Consider the following 27,178-nt stretch of genomic DNA (forward strand, 5'->3'; position numbering starts at 1 on the left):
AGTGAGGAGTCTAGTAGGGGCAAAGAATATTTAGATATCACAAAAACGAATAAAGACACTGCTTTAATAAAGTAGAACGGGTATTCATCGATTACAAAAATAATACATTAGAAATGATATATATTTATTATGTTTAGTAAGTTTATTTTGCTTTGGCCTAATCTAGAACCAAACGAAATATTAATTGTTTCAGGTTTCAAGACAAATGGCTAATGATAAGAGACGTCGCACATATAAATCTGAACTTGGCCCGGCATGGCCAAGCGTGTTAAGGCGTGCGACTCGTAAGCTGAGGGTCGCGGGCTCGCATCCCCGTCGCGCCAAACATGCTCGCCCTTTCAGCCGTGGGGGCGTTATAATGTGACGGTCAATCGCACTATTCGTTGCTAAAAGAGTAGCCAAAGAGTTGGCGGTGGGTGGTGATGACTAGCTGCCTTCCTTCTAGTCATACACTCCTAAATTCGGGACGGCTAGCACAGATAGCCCTCGAGTAGCTTTGTGCGAAATTCAAAAACAAACAAACATATAAAACAAGGACTGATACTGGTATTGACTCCATTATTGTCCGTAAGACTTCACGTGGTTATACATATAAATTTTCTTCTTGTTTGTTGTTGTTCTAGAGCAAATCCACATAGCTGTTATGTCCACCGCGAGGAACCAAATTCCGTATTTTAGCGTTGTAAGTGTTTAAACTCACCATGGAACCAGGCTCGACTCGTAATCTGAGGGCCGCGGCTCGAATACCCGACTGAAACACCAGTGAGGTGACGACACTTTGTTTCGGGTTATGCTGTTTCTATGAGGTATTAACGGGACATTATTGGCAAACTAGGGTGCAGATTTAATTTGGTGAAACGTGACCGTGATATCTAATCTAAAATCTGGTTAATTTTTCCAAGGGGGCCTGCTCTGATGACGATTTAATTTTAAATATATTTAACTCAAAAAGCATCAACACTAATCACACCATTTTCTAATCAAGACTTGTTTTCTTCTACTTAACTGTTTCCAGTGGAAGTTGGTAAACATTCAGGAAGTCATTAGGTTTAAATAACAACGAATAAACAATTTTCTAAGACAGCTACATTGTTGTAAGTTTTAACTCCAAACTTATTGGTACAAATAATCAGTGTAAGTTACTTCTGAGATACAAATACCTCTTATTGAACTACTTATGACTACGACGTTTGGCTCATCCATTCTGAGGACTCCTCATGGATAATATGTGCAGCTTGTAACCTATAGTTACGTATTAATGAGTTACGTTGAAACAGTGAGAGTTTATTCATATATTACACGGGTGGTCTACTGGTTAACGTATCTGACAAGAGACCCAAGATTTTCGAGTTCAAAACCTGGTACTATAAACACTGCTTAAATACCAACTTTCATGATTCGTATTTTGCTGGAAAGCAGTGATATTATTGGCTACCTTCTCCATCTTTAAACAACAATATAGAGAGGAAACTCCCAATAAACCTTCACTCCAATCTTTGTACAAAATATCATCTGACAGCAAAGTGTCCTAAGAAACCATTGTATCCTCACTGTTGAGGTCCTAATCAAGTCAGACAATTTACTATACTGGATCCCCCTCCAAACAACTGCAATATCTCTAAGCTGAGCCATCTGATATAATTTTATAAATCCTGAGGAGAACTACCTCTACAATCTGATGCACCTGTTACCATCATGGTTCCTGTTGGTACCACCAGTCCAGTTAAGACTTTTTTGGAACTCACTTTTTCAACTTCTAACCATACAAGATGTTATCCAATCCATCACCATTACACTACAAAATATTCACCCATTTCAACGAACTTTTTTCCTCTACAGTATCTATTGGGCAGTAAAGTCTGATTTTAAAATCAGTATACATATTCCTGGCTTAGCTCTTGCTTTCGTTTACATCACTTGGGGGGGAGAGGTGCCGAAAGGCGAGAATATATCGAGTCTGTCTGTTAAAATGTTTCTTGTTAAGGTTCTCTTCTATCAAGCAAACCAAGCTCTTTGGGAAGCTTTACTAGATGAGGAATCATACCAGTCCTCAATGAGACCCTCCTGAAAATGACATCAAAGATAAAAGTACCTGAGTAGATCTGCGGCTACCCTTTAAACATTTATTTATCTACCCATTCGTTACATTCTCCGGACCAACTTTTCCTGAGCGCCTTATTTTCCCTGCCTACTTTTCTTCCGGAATCGCCAAATTTTTGTAACTTATTATTATCATTCTGGTTTTACCAAACTGGAGTTTGAATGATCCAGTGAATAGCGTTGAACTATTGTTGTTTTGAATTAAGCACAAAGCTACACAGTGAGCCATCTGTGCTCTGCCCACCACGGGTATCGAAACCCGGTTTTTAGCGTTGTAAGTCCTCAGGCATACCGCTGAGACACTGGGGGGGGGCACCGATGAACTACCAACCAAGATAACCTGTATAACGTTTTTCAAGTTACCGTAATACCAGTTAGCCATTTTGTAGGATTCATGTTGAAAGAGATACTATTAATTCCTTGACGACCCTTATAACAATCACTCTCACCTTTAGTGGTTCCTTACATGTCCCTCCTTATCATTGTGCACTATAAAGACAATTTACACATCCATCAGCACTATCAATAGTCAGTTCCCAATCATAGCAGTCTTTATATATTGGTACACTTACATGTCCATTAGCACTATCAATAGTCAGTTCCCAATCCTAGCAGTCTTAATCTATTGGTACACTTACACATCCATTAGCACTATCAATAGTCAGTTCCCAATCCTAGCAGTCTTAATCTATTGGTACACTTACACATCCATCAGCACTATCAATAGTCAGTTCCCAATCATAGCAGTCTTTATATATTGGTACACTTACATGTCCATTAGCACTATCAATAGTCAGTTCCCAATCCTAGCAGTCTTAATCTATTGGTACACTTACACATCCATTAGCACTATCAATAGTCAGTTCCCAATCCTAGCAGTCTTAATCTATTGGTACACTTACACATCCATTAGCACTATCAATAGTCAGTTCCCAACCATAGCAGTCTTGATGTATTGGTACACTTACACGTCCATTAGTATTATCAATAGTCAGTTCCCAATCATAGCAGTCTTAATGTATTGGTACATTTACATGTCCATTAGCACTATCAATAGTCAGTTCCCAATCCTAGCAGTCTTAATGTATTGGTACATTTACACGTTTATTAGTATTATCAATAGTCAGTTCCCAATCCTAGCAGTCTTAATCTATTGGTACACTTACACATCCATTAGCACTATCAATAGTCAGTTCCCAACCATAGCAGTCTTAATTTATTGGTGCATTTACACATCCATTAGCACTATCAATAGTCAGTTCCAAATTCTAGCAGTCTTAATGTATTGGTACACTTACACATCCATTAGCACTATCAATAGTCAGTTCCCAATCATAGCAGTCTTAATGTATTGGTACATTTACACATCCATTAGCACTATCAATAGTCAGTTCCCAATCATAGCAGTCTTAATGTATTGGTACATTTACACGTCCATTAGCACTATCAATAGTCAGTTCCCAATCCTAGCAGTCTTAATGTATTGGTACATTTACACGTCCATTAGCACTATCAATAGTCAGTTCCCAATCCTAGCAGTCTTAATGTATTGGTACATTTACACATCCATTAGCACTATCAATAGTCAGTTCCCAATCATAGCAGTCTTAATGTATTGGTACATTTACACGTCCATTAGCACTATCAATAGTCAGTTCCCAATCATAGCAGTCTTAATGTATTGGTACATTTACACGTCCATTAGCACTATCAATAGTCAGTTCCCAATCATAGCAGTCTTAATGTATTGGTACACTTACACGTCCATTAGTATTATCAATAGTCAGTTCCCAATCCTAGCAGTCTTAATGTATTGGTACATTTACACGTCCATTAGCACTATCAATAGTCAGTTCCCAATCCTAGCAGTCTTAATGTATTGGTACATTTACACGTCCATTAGCACTATCAATAGTCAGTTCCCAATCTTAGCAGTCTTAATGTATTGGTACATTTACACGTCCATTAGCACTATCAATAGTCAGTTCCCAATCTTAGCAGTCTTAATTTATTGGTGCATTTACACATCCATTAGCACTATCAATAGTCAGTTCCCAATTCTAGCAGTCTTAATATATTGGTACACTTACACATCCATTAGCACTATCAATAGTCAGTTCCCAATCATAGCAGTCTTAATGTATTGGTACATTTACACGTCCATTAGCACTATCAATAGTCAGTTCCCAATCATAGCAGTCTTAATGTATTGGTACACTTACACGTCCATTAGCACTATCAATAGTCAGTTCCCAATCATAGCAGTCTTAATGTATTGGTACATTTACACGTCCATTAGCACTATCAATAGTCAGTTCCCAATCATAGCAGTCTTAATGTATTGGTACACTTACACGTCCATTAGTATTATCAATAGTCAGTTCCCAATCCTAGCAGTCTTAATGTATTGGTACATTTACACGTCCATTAGCACTATCAATAGTCAGTTCCCAATCTTAGCAGTCTTAATGTATTGGTACATTTACACGTCCATTAGCACTATCAATAGTCAGTTCCCAATCTTAGCAGTCTTAATTTATTGGTACATTTACACATCCATTAGCACTATCAATAGTCAGTTCCCAATTCTAGCAGTCTTAATGTATTGGTACACTTACACATCCATTAGCACTATCAATAGTCAGTTCCAAATCCAAGCAGTCTTAATGTATTGGTACATTTACACATCCATTAGCACTATCAATAGTCAGTTCCCAATCCTAGCAGTCTTAATTTATTGGTACATTTACACGTCCATTAGCACTATCAATAGTCAGTTCCCAATCCTAGGAGTCTTTATATATTGGTACACTTACACATCCATCAGCACTATCAATAGTCAGTTCCCAATCCTAGCAGTCTTAATGTATTGGTACATTTACACGTCCATTAGCACTATCAATAGTCAGTTCCCAATCATAGCAGTCTTAATGTATTGGTACACTTACACATCCATTAGCACTATCAATAGTCAGTTCCCAATCCTAGCAGTCTTAATTTATTGGTACATTTACACGTCCATCAGCACTATCAATAGTCAGTTCCCAATCCTAGGAGTCTTTATATATTGGTACATTTACACATCCATTAGCACTATCAATAGTCAGTTCCCAATCCTAGCAGTCTTAATCTATTGGTACATTTACACGTCCATCAGCACTATCAATAGTCAGTTCCCAATCCTAGCAGTCTTAATGTATTGGTACATTTACACGTCCATCAGCACTATCAATAGTCAGTTCCCAATCCTAGGAGTCTTTATATATTGGTACACTTACACATCCATTAGGACTATCAATAGTCAGTTCCCAATCCTAGCAGTCTTAATTTATTGGTACATTTACACGTCCATCAGCACTATCAATAGTCAGTTCCCAATCCTAGCAGTCTTTATATATTGGTACACTTACACATCCATTAGCACTATCAATATTCAGTTCCCAATCCTCGAAATATTTAAACGATTTAAGCCTTTCTCCCTTGGAAACTTCAGTGGATCTCATCAACATAATTACCAATCGCTTACATCGTAAATGGAAGAACGTGACGTGTCAGTTCGTCATAAGTCAAGCTACGTCAGGTTTTCAAAACTCTGACAATTAAGTAACCTCCCCGTATTAACAGGAGGCCCGGCATGGCCAGATGGTTAAGGCATTCGACTCGTAATATGAGGGTCGCTGGTTCCCCGTCACACCAAACATGCTCGTCCTTTCAGCCGTGTGGGCGTTATAATGTAACGGTCAATCCCACTATTCGTTGGTAAAAGAACAGTCCAAGAGTTGGCAGTGTGTAATGATGACTAGTTGCCTTCCATCTAGTCTTACGCTGCTAAATTAGGGACGGCTAGCGCAGATAGCCCTTGAGTAGCTTTGCGCGAAATTCAAAACAAACCAATTGTCTGGATGTCGTATCTACCAACGAAATGTAGCTGCTCCGTGACAACAAAAAAATGTTTTAAGTTTTTCCTGAGTGTATTATTCGTGAGTATTAGTAATCCATACAAATTTATTTTAAGACTGTTTTGGCCTGCTCAGAAATCTCATTAAACAAGATAGTATATAATATAATACAGTTGAAATAACTTTAAAATGTTGTATCTCTCACAGAAAAACATATCAATAAAAGAAGAAGGGATGAGAAAAACACGTTGAAAATATCTCACCTTGCACTACTACCTGAAATATTCCTGTTGAATTCCCGTACATATTGGAAACGTGACACATGAATAACCCAGAGTCGTTTCTCTGTACATCTGATATGTATAGCACAGACCTAACCATCGATTTTTTGGCTGTTTCTTCCAAAATATACCTGAGACAATTAATTAAAAATATAATTTATAGTATCCACAAAAGAATATATTTCCTCATTGTAATGTTCTACTGATAGATATTTTATTGGAATGGTAAATTCATGTTTAACATTTGTTTATACATGGCTATACTTTCTCTGTTCTATGTGGAGCTAATGCGGTTACGAACTGTATAAATGGCTTTTATTTATATATAACCACACTTCATCTGTTCTATGGATCACTTAGATGGTTATGGACTATCTAAATGGTTGTCAACTGATCAGGTAGTTTCGATTACATAGATAGTTGTGAACCACATAGACCTTCTGTGTACTTACAGATGTTCTACCAACTGTCTAGTGGGTATTACTTGACTCATAATTTTATAAACTGTCAGAATGCTTAGAGGTTTTTGTGTCACTTTGAATGTGATTTTCCCATTTTCATTTTAAATTCGAACTGGTATTATCAGTTTCACTGAAAATGCGCATGCGTCAACTCATGAATTTCGTTGTGACACACATATATAAGCTGTTATTGTTTTTCCAAAAGAACATTTGTTTTTGCTTAAAATTGTTGGAAAAGTCACATTCAAGTTCTATTTATTTATTTGACAAAAGCAATAGTGCTAATATTGACGCTAAAATTTCAAAAACTACAAATAAAAAAAAACATACAGGATTAAACCAGAAATTCTGTAACTCTTGCAATAAATATAAAGTTACTTAACCACATCATATCGAACATACCAGAAGGTTATTTTGAGCAACTCACAAATTAACAGTGATCATTATTACATGACGTGAGACACTTCAGTACTCTTGGCATTAAATATTTGGGTTATCTATTAAAGTGAAATCTGTTTTATTCTATTGTGATTATTTTTATTTCCGTCTTCTTTATTAGCTGTATTTTGTGCGACTGGTTATGACAACAAGGAGAGTTAATAATGGTCGAAATGAATGAGGTTTTCTACGTCTTATCTCATTAAATCCAGTCACAATTCTGATGTGAAGATACGTAACTAGTATCTGAAGTTATAATACGTCATTTCCTTTGTAACTGTTTTTCACTTAAATGTTTTGTGGAAGTGAATCAGAAAAGTCAAAGAGATAAAAATGGGAAAACATTAATTTTAAGTTAAGTGGTGGTTCATAAAGAAGTGGAAAAGCGAAAGGAAACGTTGAATACAACAGGATTATACAACACTAACTAAGTATTTATATATCTACATACGTATAGAATAACAGATAGATAAGTGGTTTTCTACACAGACAGATGACTCAAGTTATATTACATTACTGTAAGAAGCAATTCTACACTGGTAAGGGTATTCCCATATTGTCATTTCTAGGGGGGTCTGAGAGTATGGTTCCCCAAATGATTTTTGAAAATTTTTAAACTATGAGATTGAATCTTGAGCCATTTTCAGTAGCCGATTTAGGGTCGTGTGGGCCCAAGGGCTAATAATTTTCTGTGGTCCTACATCCCATGTAATTTTACCTAAATACTCCGCTGACCATTTTAACTACAAATACTGTACACACGCAATGTAATGTATTGAATCAAAAGAAAGTTTTAATACGTAAGAAAAAGTGACCAGGTCATGACCTGACTGGTCTTACTGCTTCCTACGGCTCTTTATTATTATATTATATGTAGAAAACAAAATAATGTTTATTTCTCTTGAAATTCATTTCGTTCAAATCATTTAGTAACTCGACATATTTTTTTTCACTTCTTTATAATGTTTGATAACTAAACTAATAACGAGGCTTATAAAAGTTTAGACCAGTTGAAAACTATATATAAATAAGTTCTTCGTGGCTGCCAATTACGCTCTTGTTCTCTACATTATCACGTGGATGTATCTTACCTCCCGTCATACGAAGGAGTGATGTAACGATCATCCTTTGTCCACGTGACTTTCATGGGCATATCTCCTACCCCTTCACAACGAATTTCAAGTGTCTCATCTAACACCACTGTGTGCACTTGGTGCTGTACGTGCACTGTAGGTGGCGCTGGTAGAATATATCAGAAAAATATTGTTGATAAAAACAAGATAATTGTTTCAGAGTTAGACGATATTTACTGTAAATCTCTATCGTAAAACTTCCTTTTATCTTATAACGATATTAGTCACAAAGTATTTGTAGAATTAAAAGAGTTGTGTGTTAGGTTCCTGTTTATTTACGTGCTTAGGTTATATACAAATACCACCTTTTAAGCAACATTCTCATATATACAGGGTGAGCCAAAAGTAGGTGGACAGCATTTGGAATAGGTTTATGTATCGGTTATATTAATGCAATTGTATATTATAACTATGTTGCAACTATATTATTTGTGTTATATAATTACAATTTTATAATTACATTTGTTTTAATTTAATCTGTTTTCTTTTTTTTTTAGATTGTTAATAGAACCCATAATGTCACCTACTGTCCACCTACTTTTGGCTCACCCTGTATATATGTGCTGTATTAGCGGGGAAAATGCGCCCCGCGCAACGCCTCTGAATACATTTAACACGTTAACGAGCAAACGAACTTAATCTTCACGTGTAATATATTTTTAACTCAATGTAAAAACGGTCTTCTAAGGTGGCCGTTAGGGGACGCTAAAGAGATGACAACTTCTGAAACATCCGTCTCTCAGTTTGTACCAACTACACCCTAATGCAAATTAATTGAAACAAGACGGAAATTACGATTTTTTCAATTTTTTGCGTTTCATTTCTGAGAATCCAAAACTTACTCACAAATTAATACGTGATATGACCGCCTTTATTTTTCAGAAGATTATTAATCCGCTTTGGCATCGAGTCCACGAGTTGACTGCAATCTTTACTAATTTTTGGATCGTGGTACCACACCTCAATTATGGCCTCAATTAGCTTATCTTTCGTAGTACAGTCTTTTCCCCGAAGTCTTTCTTTACAAATCGCCCAAAGATTTTCAATAGGATTTAAGTCCAGCACCTTTATTCGCGTAAAAGTAATAAAATTCTTTTCAAGTTTCGATGTGTGGCAAGGAGCCAGATCTTGCTGAAAAATGCCAGATTCATCTGGAAATCTCTTTTTCAATTCTGGAACAACTCTTCTCTGCAAAACTTCGATGGACTGTGGTCCTCGCATCATACCTTCTACAATATGTAAGCCTCCGACTCCATAGTAGCTGAAAAACCCCAAAAACGTCTTCTTCAAGGAATGTTTTACGAACTGATTGATGTGAGATTCTCGAAGTTTCTCACTTGGAGATCTGCGAACGTGCAGACTTCTTTGACCCTATACCAAGAAATGAGTCTCGTCACTGAATAACACCTTCCTCCATTGTTCTTGCGTCCAGTTCTTGTATTTCAGACCCCATTGATACCGTTTTTTCTTCATTGAGTTGGTAAGAAGTTGTTTTTTAACTGGTCTCCTTGCCCTTCTAACGCAATTTCGAATGACATAATATATCCCAAAATAGATCGACCGTACTGCAAAACACAACTAATGACGCCATCTGTATGAAAAAATGGCTATTAAAGGAAATCAGCGGGTCCAGCGAGCCTACAATGGCCGCCATGCTGAAAATATTGTAAAATGACCAATTGTTTCAATTAATTTGCACAAGGGTGTATATAAGTGTGCATACCTGTTGAGCTTAAGTGTAGAAATCTCTATAACATAACTATTTATTTTAAGATATTCAAATAACTAAACAATATAGAGAAATCTATACTACTGTGTTATTGTGTTGTACTATTAGTGTGATTATTACATTGTTAACACTTATAGCATTACAACCGTTTCACACTGGAATTGATCTATATTTTAATATAATAATTAGTGTGTTCCTTACCATAAACAGTAACTGAGATAAGTTTGGTAAGATCCGGTCCCACATTGTTGCTGATTTGACAGAGATAGAAGCCCTCATTTTGTTTAACCACATCTCTGACGGAAGAGAGCCATTGTCAAAGATGGCGTAGTGTTGGCTATTGTAGAGAGGTACAAAGTCTTTGGGAGCGTCAGCTGAAAACGGTAAACATTCTTAAGAATATGTAAACAGAAAGATAAGTGGACAGATGGATAGATTTTGTTGATGTTGCAAAATGTTGGTTGTGATTTATCAGTTTGTTGATATATATATATATATATATATACTTCAATTGGACGCATAGCGCAAACTGTCTAAATTCTAAATATACACGTTTGTATGTATTGTAGCTTTATCGTGAAATCATAGTAATTTATCACTGACGTCACTGCTACGGTACAGTGGTACGTAATACTCCTACGACAAGCATAGCCAACATATTTAAGAAAGAGATTGAAAACCGATATAGTTTCAAAAGCAAAACACTCCAACGTAAATTGTAGAACAAATTACCGTTTTTAATGTTTGTTATAAATAACTTGGAATGACTAAGCGGATAAGGCACTCGACTCGTAATCCGAGGGTTGCGAGTTCGAATCCTCGTCGCACTAAACATGCTCGCCCTTTCAGTCATAGGAGCGTAATAATGTGACGGTCAATCCCACTATTCGTTGGTAAAAGAGCTGACGGTGGATGATCACGACTAGCTGCCTTCCCTCTAGTTTAACACTACAATATTAGGGACGGCTAGCGCAGATAGCCCTCGTGTAGATTTGCGCGAAATTGGAAACAAAGCAAGTAACTTGGATGTTGAACAATTCAAGACATCCTCGTGCGGTATATTCATAATTTCGAGAAGTTGACCGTCTAGTTATTTCAACATATTGACAACTCCTTGTTTTATCTCTCCCAGACATGATAAATCGCTCAGCACGAGAAAAGTGGCGGGAAATCACAGCATGATAAACAAGTTTCATTTCCTCTATTCTATCTACTCTTTTCTTCTTGTTGTTCTTGTTTCTTCTCATATAAGGTCGTAGCAAAGTAATACATGTATTTATTTTTCTTTTCATATCTGTAATACGGGTGATACGTAACTGTTAATATTAGAAAATGAATAGAAAGACTAAACATAGAAACACCTCAGAAAGAGAAGGATAAGATACAGACATTTGTAAACAGTTTGTTTGTTTTTGTGTTTTTTTAATTTCGCGCTAAGCTACTTGAGGGCTGTCTGCGCTAGCCATCCCTAATTTAGCAGCGTAAGACTAGAGGGAAAGCAGCTAGTCCTCACCACCCACCGCCAACTCTTGGGATACTCGTTTAACTAGCGAATAGTGGGATTGACCGTTACATTATAACTCCCTCACGGCTGAAAGGGCGAGCATGTTTGGTGCGACGGAGATTCGAACCCGCGATCCTTAGATTACGGGTCGAATGCCTTAACCCATCTGGCCGTGCCGGGCCCTTTTTAAACAGATACAGAGCATATGTCTCTTAGATTTAGAAGTATTGGAAGTGGAGAGTTATTTCTGAGGATTTTGAATACATTTCGACTTGGTGAAAAATAATTTATGCCTTCCAAAAAAAACACATTTTAATACCAACATAAAAACATTATTATGTATAGGGTCTCCTCAGTTAATATACATAAGTCACATTTTAGTAACTTTATAAAAACATTATAATGTATTGAGTTCCCTTAATTGTTATATATAAACCACATTTCAATAACAATATAAAAGTATTTTCTACTGGGTCCTTTCAATTATTATACGTGAACCACATTACAATAATAATATTAAACATTATTCTATATTAGGTCCTTTCAATCTATAAATAATAAGGATAACATCATTTATCAGTCTGACGTAAAATTATGTAACACAAGTTATGTTCCTGGATAGTATGTGCTAGTTCTTAATTGCTTGTGTTGTAAAAGTACGGAAAATGGTCATTATTCCCTTCAAACTTTGCTTGTGTTACCTGGATAATGAAATTTAGAAATTAACCTATTTTCTATGTAAAAAACAGGCAAATTTGCACATTTTCATCTACATAAGGTCTGAATAAAACAACATATGAATCAAGATTTACATGTATTTATACTAAAGTTATACAAACATGTTTAGAAGTGAGTAGTTTTTCGAGATTTGCGACTGTAATGTAAATCACTTTCACGTATCAGCCCCCAAATATAGTCTCCCATCATGTTTTCGTTATACGTTTCCAGGTCACAAAAGCAAAGTTTGAAGATAAAAAATAGATCTTTTCCATTTACTTTAGGCCTAAACAATTGAGAAATAACACTTTCTGTCCAGGAACAAGAAAAAGTAACAATTTTGTTACATAGTGTAATTCTAAAACTATATTTATTTAAATGGTGAGAGAAAGAAATATATTACTTGTAATAAGGTTGTTCTAGTAACAAAACTGTTTATTATTTTACTTTGTACAGGAGAATCAAACTAAAAAAAAATATTTTATATTTATAGTTAACTGTATAAATTTACTAAAGGGGCCGTTTCGTATTATTCTAATAATTTCTGTATAAACTTTCATATTTATAGTTAGGTGTCATAATGGAAGGTTCTGTTATTGTTTCAGTATTTTCTGCGTGAAGTTTTGTAATTCAAAATCATGTTCAAGGTTATTAAAGGGATCTAACCTTATTATTTTTGAATTTTCTGCTTAAATTCTTATACTTATAGATAGGTATATAAGTATATTAAAAGGAATATTTCAATATTATCTGACTAACAACAATAAAAGTCAAAAAACAGCTTCCGGGACAGTACATATAATTTTCTCTACCTAACTGATATAGATTGATAAAAATATCCACTTTCGTCAATTGAAGTGTTTTTGTTGGGTTTTATTCTTTTTTTTTAATTTCAAACGGTTATTTCGTTTTCGAATTACTGCCTCTTGATAATTCATGTCCGAAAATCCGTAATCAGGTTTGTAGTACATCAGAGACAGTTCAGAAGAACCCAAAATGAAAGCAACGCATACCACTGTCCAATCCTTAAGTTTAAATAAGTCGCATAAATATTACACGCTTTGTTCGTTACCTAGAGGACTGGAAAACTTAGCTCATAATCTACCCTTAAGATCACGACACAGAGACAGACACTCGGAACTTTATAACGACCTTTGCAAGTAGGTCATGTAAAGAAATAAAAGAAAATAACATTATTTTCGAGCTCAAGAGGATTACGAATTTTTTAAAAATATTCTGGTGTTTTGTTTAAGGTGCACGAGCCAATAATGAATGTCCTTTAAAAAACTGACATCAAAGAAGCTTTTAATTCAAAATCAAACAGGGTTTATATTGATTACCTTGTGATAAACGAAGCAAAAATTGTTCCAACTCTTAAGACTCATGAAATAATAGCTATTAGGATAATTGTTTTAAAAGTTGAGAGACAGATAACTCGTGTTTAAGATAATTACTAATTTTAATAATGCCACCAAAAGGTTAATTAGCCTGTCATCTCCAAGCTTTTGCAGTTTGTGAGATCTAAAAAGTAGTTTTTCTAATCGTTAACCTCGTTGTAGGACCTGAAGAAGGTTTCTAATCTTTAACCTCACACAGTCAGTCGATAACATTCATTTGGAAACACATGATAAACACGAGCGTGTGTCTAATTTTCTTATAGGAAAGACACATCGGGTTATTTGCTGAGTCTACAGAGGGAATCGAACCCTGATTTTAGCATTGTAAATCCGTAGACTTATCACTGTACCAGCGGGGGACAAACACATTTAAGAACTTTTAATAATTCTGTATTATATTAAACCCATTTTCTAATTCCTCTGTCACCTGCTGGTAGAGCGGTAAATCTACGCTTTTACAACGCTAAAACCAGGGGTTCGATTCCCCTCGGTGGACTCAGCAGATAACCCGTTGTGGTTTTGCTGTAAGAACTACAAACAAAACAAAATGATTCCTCTAGTGATTTATTTATGAAGATAACAATTTAAGCGCCAAAAGCAGCGAAACGTTAAAACCCGATAGCCCTAAAATTTGTGATAAAAATCACGTGAAATGTGTTTTTTTTTTGTTACGCTCTTCTTCAGTTCTGAAGATTCAGAATCAGCGGTGTTTAAAAGTGATGAATCAGATCTCTCTTTTTGTCTCTCACAATTCACTGCCGAAGAGGTTTTTCGGTGACACTAGAATTCGTTAGTTAAACTGCAAGTTTTCTGAAACGCTCTTTATGCGGTATAATAAAAAACAACAAGAGCTGAAAGCCAGTTTTTATCACGAATATTATAAAGTGCATAAGACCACAATGCTACGTTACGCGAGGGCTATCTGCACTAGCCGTCCCTAATTTAGTAGTTTAAGACTAGAGGCAAGGCAGCTAGTCACCACCACCCGCCGCCAACTCTTGGGCTACTCTTTTACCAACGAATAGTGGGATTGACCGTCACGTTATAACGCCCCCTCACGGCTGAAAGAAAGAGCATGTTTGGTGTGATGGGGAGTCGGACTCGCGACCTTCAGATTACGAGTTGACTGCCTTAACCACTTCTCGAGCTCTTGATACATTGTTTAGGTTGAAGACATTCGAAAAGTCGTTCACTATGTTTGTGTTTCTGGAACAGGCAGTTGACGTCCAATCAACCAAAATTCATTATCATAGTTTGCTGCATCTAAATTAACACAAGTATGGATATAAATATCAAGCCCTTTACTTTTATAGAAATCTAATGTCAAAATGTACCAAGATTCCCATGTAGTTCTGAAAATAATCCGTTGAAGAATTAGAGATATTCATGTTTCCTTCGCTGATAGAGACGTTTGTTGCACTTCTTGATATAGTTTTGAATAATAAAAACGAGCAGAGACCTGTATAACGCCTTTGAACATTGGCTTCAACAATAAAAACGAGTAGAGATCTGTATAGCACTTTCTAATATTGTCTTCAACTATAGAGATTGGTAGAAATCTCTATCACACTTTTTAACATTCTCTTCAACAATGAAAACGGGTAAAGATCTGTATAGCACTTCCTAACATTGTCTTCAGCAATAACAACAGATGGTTAAAACCCATTGTCAGGTTCAAGATGGGTCCCAACAGTCTAGAATAAAGTTTATTTTATAGGACTAACTTTTGATCCCGTGTCTAATATATTTATATTAATATATTAAAAGAGCGTAAGTTAATTATTACTTTACTTGTGTAGTTGCCCTCCAGTAGCTCACCGATATGTCTGCAGACTTACAACAGTAAAAAGCGGGTTTAGATACCCGTGGTGGGCTGAGCACAGAGAGCCCATTGTGTACCTTTGTCCTTAATTTAAAACAACAACTTCTGTAGTTTCAAAGCTAAATGAAAAAATATCTACAATTTACTTAGTCATGATAAAATATTTTGATTAAGTTATAATATCCTTAGACATTTGACAATACGAGTTAAAGTTTATTTTTAAAAGCATAAAAATACGTATGTGTTAAAAGAACGGAAGTTCGACCCAACAACTTCCTTGTTTGATCGATTTGTATTTTGAAAATCTGCATTATACTTTTTTTTTAACCCTAGTCCTTTGATAATCTGTGTTCATGGAGGCATCTAGTTTTGTCTCCAAATAGCAAAATGAATTATTTATACGGAATAACTTTTCCATTATTCAGTACTACTTTCACAAACGTCTCTTAGAAAATCTTTGAAGAAAATTGATTGAGCTATGAAAACAGACATCTTGTGTTTTCTAAAGTGAGTGAGGCCTACTTTCTTAGAGATTGATTGGGGATCTAAATACAAAGTTTTTGCTCTTGAGTGGACACTTAAGTTTCCAATTCGACCAAGAAGCTGGACAATTACGAACAATTCGAGATTTAAATAGAAACTCGTAGATAAAGTCTTTACGAGTCTTAGAGCAAAGAAACTGAATGATATAAATTTACTGAGTTGTCTGATAACTCAAATTCTTCGGTGGCCAGTGATAAGATTAGAGTTTCTAGGCTTAACGCTGAAACACTCTGGTAAATTAGTGGGAATTCGACTAGTCAACACCATTCACTGCTAACTCGTGGGCCACTGTTTATCAACGAATTGTGGAATTGACTGTGACATTGTAACGCTCCCATGAGTGAAAGGGCGAGCATGTTCGATGACAGGAGAGACGAAACATGGTAACGGGAGAGACGAAACATGGTATCATAAAACACTTTTCGTCATTGAGTAAACAACTTTTCCACCAGTTCACAAACTGCACATTTTATTTAGTTTTGACTACAAGTTCGTCACGACAAAGAACTCAAGCAAAAATGTTACTAACGTCGTTCAAATTCTTTCTGAACCTTCCAATAATCTCGAATTTTTGGTTAAAGAAGTCTTGGAGAAATTCACTGCTTTCGTTAATACTTATTTTACAGTCTGTACTTCATGGATAATTACTGTATTACAAAACCCAGTAAAGTTAAGTTTTTTCAGATGACTCATCGTTCAGTTAATATTCGTAAGTTGATTTCAATTTTCTTTCACAAACGAATCTGAAATTCACGACTAACATTTTCAACCACAAAATTCCGGAGATCAGTTACTCTACATTTACCTCGTCCGTTAAAAAGGTTCACCACTGTGAACAAAGGTAAGTCTACGGATTTACAACGCTAATATCAGGGATTCGATTCCCCCCGATGGACACAGAAGATAGCCCGATGTGGCTTTTCTATAAGAAAACACATACACGCACCGTTTAAAAAAGGTTAATTACCTTACCGTTCCTTATCATTTAGCGATAATAAGTTAGTAAAGAACAATTTATAAGCATAATAAAGTGATTTATTTTTGAGGAAGAAGACAGGCCAGTGTTCTATAAAAATATGTAGCATGTTTCACAAAATATAATGTAACTTTATTGTGCTTATAAATCGATGTTTACCAACTTATTATAATCGCATAATGTACTGCCTTGCTCAAGTTTCTCATTTAGTAAAACAAAACTAATTAATCTTCCTGTTTTGTAAACACATTAATTGGTCTACACATTTTCTCTTTTTTGTAAAAAAAAAATTATCCTTCAGTTTTTCTTTCCTGTGAAAAGACCAATTATTCTCCAGTTTTTCCCTTTTTGTAAAGAGACCAATTATTCTCCAACTTTTCTGTTTTATAAAAAGACTAATAATTTTCCAGTTTCTTTTATTTGTAAAGAGACCATTTATTCTCCAGGATCTTCTCTTTTGTAAAGAAACCAACTATTCTCTAGTTCCTTTCTTTTTTTGTAAAGAGACCAATTATTCTCCAGGATCTTCTCTTTTGTAAAGAAACCAACTATTCTCTAGTTCCTTTCTTTTTTGTAAAGAAACCAACTATTTTCAGAATCTCCTTTTGGTAAAGAGACCAATTATTCTTTAGGTTCTTCTTTTTTTTGTAAAGAGACCAATTATTTTACAGGTTCTTCTTTTTGTGGGTAAAGAGACCATTTATTCTCCAGGATCTTCTCTTTTGTAAAGAAACCAACTATTCTCTAGTTCCTTTCTTTTTTTGTAAAGAGACCATTTATTCTCCAGGATCTTCTCTTTTGTAAAGAAACCAACTATTCTCTAGTTCCTTTCTTTTTTTGTAAAGAGACCAATTATTTTCCAGGATCTTCTCTTTTGTAAAGAAACCAACTATTCTCTAGTTCCTTTCTTTTTTGTAAAGAGACCAATTATTCTCCAGGATCTTCTCTTTTGTAAAGAAACCAACTATTCTCTAGTTCCTTTCTTTTTTGTAAAGAAACCAACTATTTTCCAGGATCTCCTTTTTGGTAAAGAGACCAATTATTCTTTAGGTTCTTCTTTTTTTTGTAAAGAGACCAATTATTTTACAGGTTCTTCTTTTTTTGGGTAAAGAGACCATTTATTCTCTAGAATCTTCTCTTTTGTAAAGAAACCAACTATTCTCTAGTTCCTTTCTTTTTTTGTAAAGAGACCAATTATTCTCCAGGATCTTCTCTTTTGTAAAGAAACCAACTATTCTCTAGTTCCTTTCTTTTTTTGTAAAGAAACCAACTATTTTCCAGAATCTCCTTTTGGTAAAGAGACCAATTATTCTTTAGGTTCTTCTTTTTTTTTGTAAAGAGACCAATTATTTTACAGGTTCTTCTTTTTTTGGGTAAAGAGACCATTTATTCTCTAGGATCTTCTCTTTTGTAAAGAAACCAACTATTCTCTAGTTCCTTTCTTTTTTTGTAAAGAGACCAATTATTCTCCAGGATCTTCTCTTTTGTAAAGAAACCAACTATTCTCTAGTTCCTTTCTTTTTTTTTGTAAAGAGACCAATTATTTTCCAGGATCTTCTCTTTTGTAAAGAAACCAACTATTCTCTAGTTCCTTTCTTTTTTGTAAAGAAACCAACTATTTTCCAGAATCTCCTTTTTGGTAAAGAGACCAATTATTCTTTAGGTTCTTCTTTTTTTTTTGTAAAGAGACCAATTATTTTACAGGTTCTTCTTTTTGTGGGTAAAGAGACCAGTTATTCTCCAGGATCTTCTCTTTTGTAAAGAAACCAACTATTCTCTAGTTCCTTTCTTTTTTTGTAAAGAGACCAATTATTCTCCAGGATCTTCTCTTTTGTAAAGAAACCAACTATTCTCTAGTTCCTTTCTTTTTTTGTAAAGAGACCAATTATTTTCCAGGATCTTCTCTTTTGTAAAGAAACCAACTATTCTCTAGTTCCTTTCTTTTTTGTAAAGAAACCAACTATTTTCCAGAATCTCCTTTTTGGTAAAGAGACCAATTATTCTTTAGGTTCTTCTTTTTTTTTTGTAAAGAGACCAATTATTTTACAGGTTCTTCTTTTTGTGGGTAAAGAGACCAGTTATTCTCTAGGATCTTCTCTTTTGTAAAGAAACCAACTATTCTCTAGTTCCTCTCTTTTTTTGTAAAGAGACTAGTAATTTACCAGTCTCTTCTTTTTTGGTAAAGAGACCAATTATTCTTCAGGATCTTCTCTTTTTGTAAAGAGACCCGTTATTCTCTAGGATCAACACTTTTGTAAAGAGACCAATTATTCTGCAGGTTCTTTTTTTTTTTTGTAAAGAGACCAACTATTCTACAGATTCTTCTTTTTTTGTAAATATATCAGTTATTCCCCAGGATCCTTTCTGTTAAAATAGGGACTGGATAAAATACCTTCGAGGGTCAGATCCGTCACGTGAGACACCAGTTGGCCCTCTATGTCTTTGGCCTCAGGATTATACACGATGAATGTAGAACTGGTTGTACGTGAAACGCCAGTTGGCCCTCTATGTCTTTGGCCTCAGGATTATACACGATGAATGTAGAACTGGTTGTACGTGAAACGCCAGTTGGCCCTCTATGTCTTTGGCCTCAGGATTATACACGATAAATGTAGAACTGGTTGTACGTGAAACGCCAGTTGGCCCTCTATGTCTTTGGCCTCAGGATTATACACGATAAATGTAGAACTGGTTGTACGGAAACGCCAGTTGGCCCTCTATGTCTTTGGCCTCAGGATTATACACGATGAATGTAGAACTGGTTGTACGTGAAACGCCAGTTGGCCCTCTATGTCTTTGGCCTCAGGATTATACACGATAAATGTAGAACTGGTTCTACGTGAAACGCCAGTTGGCCCTCTATGTCTTTGGCCTCAGGATTATACACGATAAATGTAGAACCGGTTGTATTGATATTTTCACCCCAGCCCCAGTGGCTCATCTGTAGTATGTAGGCTTATAACCTAAGAAAAGGGTTTTGCCTGACGTAGGCACAGCACATATAGCCCGATTGTGATGCTTTGTGCTTAACTGCAAAATAAAACAAATCTTTTGAAAGTTCGAAATCCATAAATACTAAATACCTTTTTTTAAGAACATGCCCAAATTGAAATTGGAAGTGGTCTTAAATGAAATTCTTTCCAATGTGTTTTTAACATTCCATGAGTGTTAGGTGCTATAGAATCCGCACATATTCAAAATGATAACGAACTCCATTCATATATTTATTATTCATTTAATACTGAATGAAATATAGCTATATTTCCAATTAAATGTAGTCGGTAATTATGGAGTGTTTATAATAAACTGTATCATATAACAAACTGTTAACTTCCTCAGTGAGCTCTGAACAGCTCATCTGGATATTTGAATTACCTAACATTGCTATAAAACAAGGATATCATTTTAGTGCATTTTAAACTTTTGCTAGACAATTAACCTAAATACACTAAATATTTACGTAAAACAAATGATACACAGTTATAATATTTATTGAAGAAAAGAGATAAAGATGGAAGGAGTTCTATAATTTTTATTTTAAATTCAAATTGATTAATTAAATCAAAATGAATTAGAACTTTTACTCTGGTGTAAAAAACCTTAACTATAATTATGCTTAGAAAAGACATTAACACTATAAAAGTTGCAAATGCTGAAATATGTAATTTATTTTAAGTGTTCTGACAACAAATTCGTCTTTTGTTAAAAATATGATAGGCTTAATCAAATGAACTAGATATTTGTTAATTGAAATGTTTGGTTTTTAACTCTGAAACTGGGGGGTCGAGTGACCTTTAACAGCAGGTGAACAACTCTTATTTGAACAGATCTAAAACGTTTCAGTATACTGAACTTTAGGAGCTTTTAATTTTTGTTTTATCTTACCGTTGTTGTTTTTTACACTTGAACTTGTTTTTTAAACAATTATTCAAAGATAATAAATATTTTAAAACAAATAGAATCACCTGAAGTCGTCTTCTAAAGATGTTAAACCACATGATGGAATTTTAAAAACAAATCCAAAACTCTAACGCTTCCAAATAGTTAACCATTCTTAACCCTTTATCCTCCTGAAGAACAATGATCAACTATTCTAAAGCGCTAGAGTCTTGGGCCTAGTTTTTGTAAAATTAATTTTACCTTTTATACGTGATCCTGTGTGCTGGGGCCCGGCATGGCCGGGTGGGTTAAGGCGTTCGACTCGTAATCTGAGGGACGGGGGTTCGAATACCTGTCGTACCAAACACGCTAGCCCTTTCAGCCGTGGGGGCGTTGCAAGGTTACGGTCAATCCCACTATTCGTTGGTAAAAGAGTAGCCCAAGAGTTGGTGGTGGGTGGTAATGACTAGCTGCCTTCCCTCTAGGCTTACACTGCTAAATTAGGGACGGTTAGCCCAGATAGCCCTCGAGTAGCTTTGCGTGAAATTCAAAAACAAACAAACAAACTGACAAATCTTAAACACACGAATAAATAAAACTTAAAATACTAACGTGTTCAGTTTTAATTTAGGCTACAATATGTCTCTCTGCCAAAAACACATTATTCAAAGTACCTGAGGCTTTCTTCCACGTTACATGAGGGGGAGGGAACCCCTCAGCAGCGCAATCAATGACGATAGACTGGCCGAGAATGACGGAAGTGTTAGTTGGCTCCACAATCCAGTGAGGGGGTACTATTTCATAAAAAAAACACATTTTGAAGTTATTTTTATATACTAAAAGCTGAGCAAACATTGGAATCTTAACATTTGTTAAAAGAAATGTGTTAACAAAGTGTTATATATATATATTTACTTACTGCTGATTAGTGCTAACGTGTTATTTACTCTTGTACGACATTTGATTAGATTTTCTAAAAAATGAGCAGTCAATGTAGTTAAAGCAGGGTGACTTTACTACTAATTATTGTTACTTTTTGTTACACAGTGATTTAAGAATATACAAAATAGTAATAAATCTCCCGTGCTAACTTTGTTCAAACTTCCTGAGATAATAATGTATTTATATTTCAATCTTATAACAGCTTTCATCAAGTGGTTTTACGATGTTTATATTTTTGTAAATGTTCTTTGTATTCTGAAATTATAAATCTGTGTTTTTTGGGTTTTTAAGCATCCTGCTGTTAGGAAACATGTGACAGTGTTCTAAAACACATCCATGCCATTTTCTATAAAAGCTGCGAGTGGTAATTCGCTACGACACTGTAAGGAAATAAAAAATGTATAATATTAAAACACGCAGTAAAAGCATATCCATACCGATACATAAATTACAGTTTGCGTTTTCACAAACGATTATTCTTATAATGTTTATATGCAGAAATGGCTCGTTTGGGTTGAGAAAATATTTTACATAGAAGAGCGAACAACGTTTCGACCTTCTTCGGTCATCGTCAGGTTCACAAAGAAAGAGGTAACTGACTCACGCACACCGCAAATATACGGCATCCCCAAACCTCATAAACCAGATTGTCCATTACGACCAATAATGTCCACATATGAATCGTTTAATTACAATCTTGGTAAATACATAGCATGGGCATTCTCAAATATGTAACATCAGCCAGCTCATTCATCAAAGACTCTTTTAATTTCAAGTCTAATCTAAATCAACTTAATCATAAAGCCTTAATGGCCAGTTTCGATGTTATATCCCTCTTTACAGAAGTTACAACCACTGAAGCCTGCAAGATAGCCTTAGAACTCTATATCCGAGACCCTAACCCAACTATAGAAATTTCCAGTAACCAGTTAGCAACCCTCATATAATTCACCACGATAAAGACAAACTTCACGTTCAACAACAAAACTATATACAAACAAATGGCCTAAGCATGGGCAGCCCAGTATCACCAGTCCTAGCCAATATTTTTTATGACACAAGTTGAAACACAAGCAATGAACACAGCATTACATCCACCACTATACTGGTACAGATATGTAGATGACACGGTTGCGGGATTCAAATCTACAGAACACATACTTAATTTTTTCAATCACATTAACTCTATACATCCCAACATTAACTTCACATGTGAACAGGAAGAAAGCAATCAAATATCATTTCTTAACCTCAAAATTACAAGAACTGACACACAATTCAAAACAGAAATCCACCGAAAAATCACCCATACTGGACTATACATTCCTTGGGACTCAGCACATGAAACAAAACAAAAACTCAACATACTAAGAAACCAAATAAACACAGCCATAAAACTATGCTCACCAGATAAAATTAACGATGAATTAGACAAAATAAAACAATACTTCATCAACATCAATAAGTTTCCTCCACAGACCGTAGAAAACATTATAAGCACACACCTACACAGAAGGCAAAATCAACCAACTAAAGTAAATATAGCTCACGAATCAAAAAACCACGAAACCATATACTGCTGTATACCATATATTCCTGACATCAGCAAACAAATAACCAACATTTGGCAAAACTAGTAACAAAATATGACATTCCAGTTAATACCAAATTTATTCAAAACCAGGCACAAAACTGAGGTCTATATTATGTAAAACTACACTGACAAACACCACACCAACATTATTTATAAAATACAATGTGATAACTGCCACGACTTCTATATTGGAGAAACAAGTAGAAAAATGGAAACCAGATTCAAAGAACATAAAAAGTCACCTTCACGCGTTTTCGAACACTGCAAGTCAAATAAACACAACATAACCATAGAAAACACTCAAATACTAAATAAAGAAACAAACATAAACAAACGCAAATTAAAGAAGCCTTACTTATACAACAACTTAAACCCAAAATAAACCAATATAAAGGAACGCCTTTATACCTATATTAATATAATAAAATAAATAAAATTATATATTCAAACATCTAATACCGCCCTCTACATTTCGACACACAGTTACACAACCCCTTTCAAACATGTGGTCAGCTTCCGGTCAGTTACCTCTTTCTTTGTGAACCTAACGATGACCGAAGAAGGTCGAAACGTTGTTCGCTCTTCTATGTAAAATATTTTCTCAACCCAAACGAGCCGTTTCTGCATATAAATTTCTCAACAAGTGGGTTTCTCGACATCACTGATTATTCTTATAATGTAACTAACCTACAGAAATTTCTATTTTCCGTAATTTATACATAACATGTTCAATTATACACGCGTGATTTGTTCTTCAAATATAATGATATCCGTTACAAACAGCACTCACACACACTCACGACAGTGGCTAATTGAGGGTTATATTTCTAAAGAGTGTGTGTGTCAGTTCGTGTTATCGACTAGCTGCCTTCCCTCTAGAGTAAGCAGTTAGTATTACTGACTAGCTGTCTTACCTCTAGTGTAAACAGTTTAGTATTATTGACTAGCTGCCTTCCCTCTAGTGTAAGCAGTTAGTATTACTGACTAACTGCCTTACCTTTAGTGTTAGCAATTGGTATTATTGGCTATCTGCCTTCCCTCTAGTGTTAGAAGTTATTATTATTAAGTAGTACCTCTTTCTTTCTTTGTGAACCTGACGATAACCGAAGAATGTCGAAACGTTGTTCGGTTCCCTAAATAGAGTTTTCTCTACCCATACCAACCGTTTCCACATATATATATATATATATCGTGTTATTGACTAGCTGCCTTCCCTCTACTGTTAGAAGTTCGTATTATTAAGTAGCTGCCTTCCCTCTAGTGTTAGAAGTTCGTATTATTAAGTAGCTGCCTTCCCTCTAGAGTCAGTAGCTCATCCTAATGACTTCCCCTAATCCATAAGCTCAAAGTTTGTGAAAATTGTGACGAAATAGCTCTCGTGCAGTTTTGTGAGAATATTCTGAAATGTTTCATTTGTTCTTCCAAGCCTGTCGTTAAAACAACTTAAATGTTTAGTAATGGAATTTAATATTTTAACATTATTCAACAAAGTTCTATACAGAATATCTTATCGTATTTAAGGCACACAAGTTAAACTCTAGTAACTGATCCAAAGAAAGCAGCGAGTCCCTGATTAATATTATTTCACTGTAATCTTAACATTTATTATACAAACTTGTCGACAGATGACGCTAACTAATGAAATTTGGTATATTTGTGTGTGTTAGCTTACGACAAAGCCTCATCAGGCTATCTGCTCTGTCCACCAAGTGGAATCGAACTCCTGATTCTACCGTTGTAAATCCAAAGACTTTCCGCTGTCTCACCAGGGGACTTGGTATTTTTGAGAACAATGTTCTCGCATTCTTTCAACTCAAACTATTTAAAATGAAGATACTAGAAATAGCGGAAGAAGAGAGAGAGCAATATATAAAAATTCGTACTTTAAGGTGATTCAATACAGAACAATCTACATAATGCGATAATATATAAATTTCGAATCATAATGATTATGTTCAGTACGAATGCAAGTTCGCACATAATTGTTCGTCAACGGAATCACGTGATCTCATTTCCAGACGTGACGTCATTCTTGAGACCAGTTATAGACAAAACTGAATATCGCACGTGTTTCGCTAACCCTGGCCATTTTATTATGCTTACTGTTTATATTTATCATCCACTGTGTAGGTTCTAGATTGACAATTAAAATATTTGGAAGTTAAATTAGTCACTTCTTAATATCCTGCAGAATATTGATATTGATACAGTCCAGTAAATTAAAACACAATCGAAATGAAGGACTGTGTTAAAAACAACAAACCTAAACCTCTAACTAATGTTAGTTTGTTATAACCAAAAACAAGAAGTAACAAAAATAAATTTAAAAAAAACGATTCACTAATTGATAGTATCCCAGGGTACATTTTATATCCCACATTATAGTTAATAAATATATAAAATGCTATATATATAATTATTTATTTATTGACAGTTCGGATTTTCGGGAGTGTTGTATTTCTTGATGTAATAATTTACATGTAATAAGCTCCCAGTGGCTTAACATAATCCAGAGGGCTTACTACCAGTGGTTTAGCAGTAAGGTAGAGGGCTTACTACCAGTGGGTTAGCAGTAAGCTAGAGGGCTCACTACCAGTGGTTTAGCAGTAAGCTAGAGGGCTTACTATCAGTGCTTTAGCAGTAAGTCAGAGGGCTTACTACCAGTAGTTTAGAAGAAAGTTAGAGGACTTACTACCAGTGGTTTAGCAGTAAGCTAGAGGGCTTACTACCAGTGGTTTAGCAGTAAGCTAGAGGGCTCACTACCAGTGGTTTAGCAGCAAGTCAGAGGGCTTACTACCAGTAGTTTAGAAGAAAGTTAGAGGACTTACTACCAGTGGCTTAGCAGTAAGATAGAGGATTTACTACTAGCAGCTTAGCATAAGCTAGAGGGCTTACTACCACAGGCGTTTCTAAGCTTTTTTATTTTTATTTTAGAGAGGAAAAAGTAAGTACAGGAAATAAACACTGATAATTTTGGTTTCAAGTCACAGTTTAGTGGGTTTGAACATATTAATTGATTATATTTCGGATGGGGTCCACCATGGGAGGCAGAACTTTCTAATGGGACATACCTCCTTCCACACCTCTCCCTACACCACTTCAGTGAACACGCTCCTACTTATCACGCTGAAATTCGAACCTTGATTCCTAAGTAGGATAGAGCGCAGATAGTCCTTTGAACACATTTTGTCAACACATTATTATTATGTTTAAATACTAATTCATAATCGATTATGAAACCTGTACTGCCTATTATAGGTTCAGGTAGTAATTACCTTGGTTAGCCTAAACCCAACGTATAGATAGAATAATTAGTAATGTCATTCAGACATATCTCATATCTTCCTTTCAAAATGATGTCATTTGCTGAAACGAAAAACCGAATTAAGGGGAAGACATTTCGATAAGGACCAACGATTCGATGAGGACCAACATTCGATAAGGACCAACATTTCGATAAGGACCAACATTTGATAAGGACCAACATTCGATAAGAACCAACATTTCGATAAGGACCAACATTCGATAAGGACCAACATTCTGTCCTTCATAATTACGTTAACCTTCCAGCGGAAAGTTCAGTGAACTCTGTCTTTGTTCATCCATTAAAACTCACGAAAACAAAATCTATTTTATAGAGTAAATGAAAGACGGTGAACTTCGATATCAAATTGCATATTTTCAATCTTTCCTTTTCTGTCTTCAGCCACCAACTGAAGATTTGTCTCTGGATTACAACTTATAGATTTATTAAAGGTCTTCA

The 27,178-nt window shown here is 35.2% G+C and overlaps 1 protein-coding gene across 1 annotated transcript in view; it reads right to left on the reverse strand.

Moving 5' to 3' along the window:
- The window catches only part of LOC143246744 (cell adhesion molecule Dscam1-like), a 38,282-nt gene extending 27,952 nt beyond the window's left edge, over positions 1 to 10,330 (reverse strand). The window contains exons 1-3 of the mRNA XM_076493836.1: positions 10,243 to 10,330; positions 8,271 to 8,418; positions 6,263 to 6,411 (exon numbers count right to left, since the gene is read on the reverse strand). Of these exons, the coding sequence (XP_076349951.1) occupies positions 6,263 to 6,411; positions 8,271 to 8,332 (211 nt within the window). The 5' untranslated portion in view covers positions 8,333 to 8,418; positions 10,243 to 10,330. The remainder of the gene's footprint in view (positions 1 to 6,262; positions 6,412 to 8,270; positions 8,419 to 10,242) is intronic.
- Between the last annotated feature and the right edge of the window lie 16,848 nt (positions 10,331 to 27,178).

The sequence above is a fragment of the Tachypleus tridentatus genome, chromosome 3 (genome assembly GCF_004210375.1).
Source record: "Tachypleus tridentatus isolate NWPU-2018 chromosome 3, ASM421037v1, whole genome shotgun sequence".
NCBI lineage: Eukaryota > Metazoa > Arthropoda > Merostomata > Xiphosura > Limulidae > Tachypleus > Tachypleus tridentatus.